We start from the raw sequence: 617 nt of genomic DNA on the forward strand, positions 1-617 counted from the left end.
CGCTCTCCCATAACCACATGTAGAAGCCCTTTGGTTCTGAAGGATCTTCCAGCCCAGCCCCCAGAATGGCTATCCTCAGACCAACGTCCCCCTTCTGCTCCGAGCAGAGGCTGAGCCACCCTACCCAGCACCCTCCACCAGAGACCTGGCACTGTCAGTGTGCAGACCCCGTCTCACCTCCCTCCCAGACTCCCACCCCCTCCAGCCCCCAGGATGGGAAACTGTGTCAGGGCAACCAGGCAGCCCAGGAGCCCGGCTGCCACCGGCTCAAAGAGGGGGCCGGGTCCCTCAAGTGCCCAGCCACACATGGCACTTACTGTTGCCGCATCATGGGGATATTGACACAGTTGGCAGCAGCCACGGCCGCGAAGGGGACCCAGCGGGCCAGCAAGCGGGGGGCTCGCTGCAGGAGACAGCCTGGTGTCAGCATGGGAGGGCAGGATGCAGCCAGCTGTCCCACCCGGCCCCATCCTGGTGTACCTTAGTGTAGAGGTTGAGTCCCACCGCGGTGGCCAGGGCTGTACTGGTGGCTGTGACATAAGCCACGCCAATTTGCCTGGACAGTGATTTGCAAAGAAGGGAGAAAAAAGAAACAGCAACTCATTGATCCTGTTCCT

General features: G+C 61.4%; 1 protein-coding gene across 1 annotated transcript in view; it reads right to left on the bottom strand.

The window, feature by feature from the left end:
- Positions 1–617, bottom strand: part of SFXN2 (sideroflexin 2) — a 5,246-nt gene that overhangs the window by 2,627 nt on the left and 2,002 nt on the right. Inside the window, exons 5-6 of the mRNA XM_029086558.1 lie at positions 481–556; positions 318–403 (exon numbers count right to left, since the gene is read on the bottom strand). Of these exons, the coding sequence (XP_028942391.1) occupies positions 318–403; positions 481–556 (162 nt within the window). The remainder of the gene's footprint in view (positions 1–317; positions 404–480; positions 557–617) is intronic.

Source organism: Antrostomus carolinensis, unplaced genomic scaffold, assembly GCF_000700745.2.
Source record: "Antrostomus carolinensis isolate BGI_N321 unplaced genomic scaffold, ASM70074v2 scaffold43468, whole genome shotgun sequence".
NCBI classification, from domain to species: Eukaryota; Metazoa; Chordata; class Aves; order Caprimulgiformes; family Caprimulgidae; genus Antrostomus; species Antrostomus carolinensis.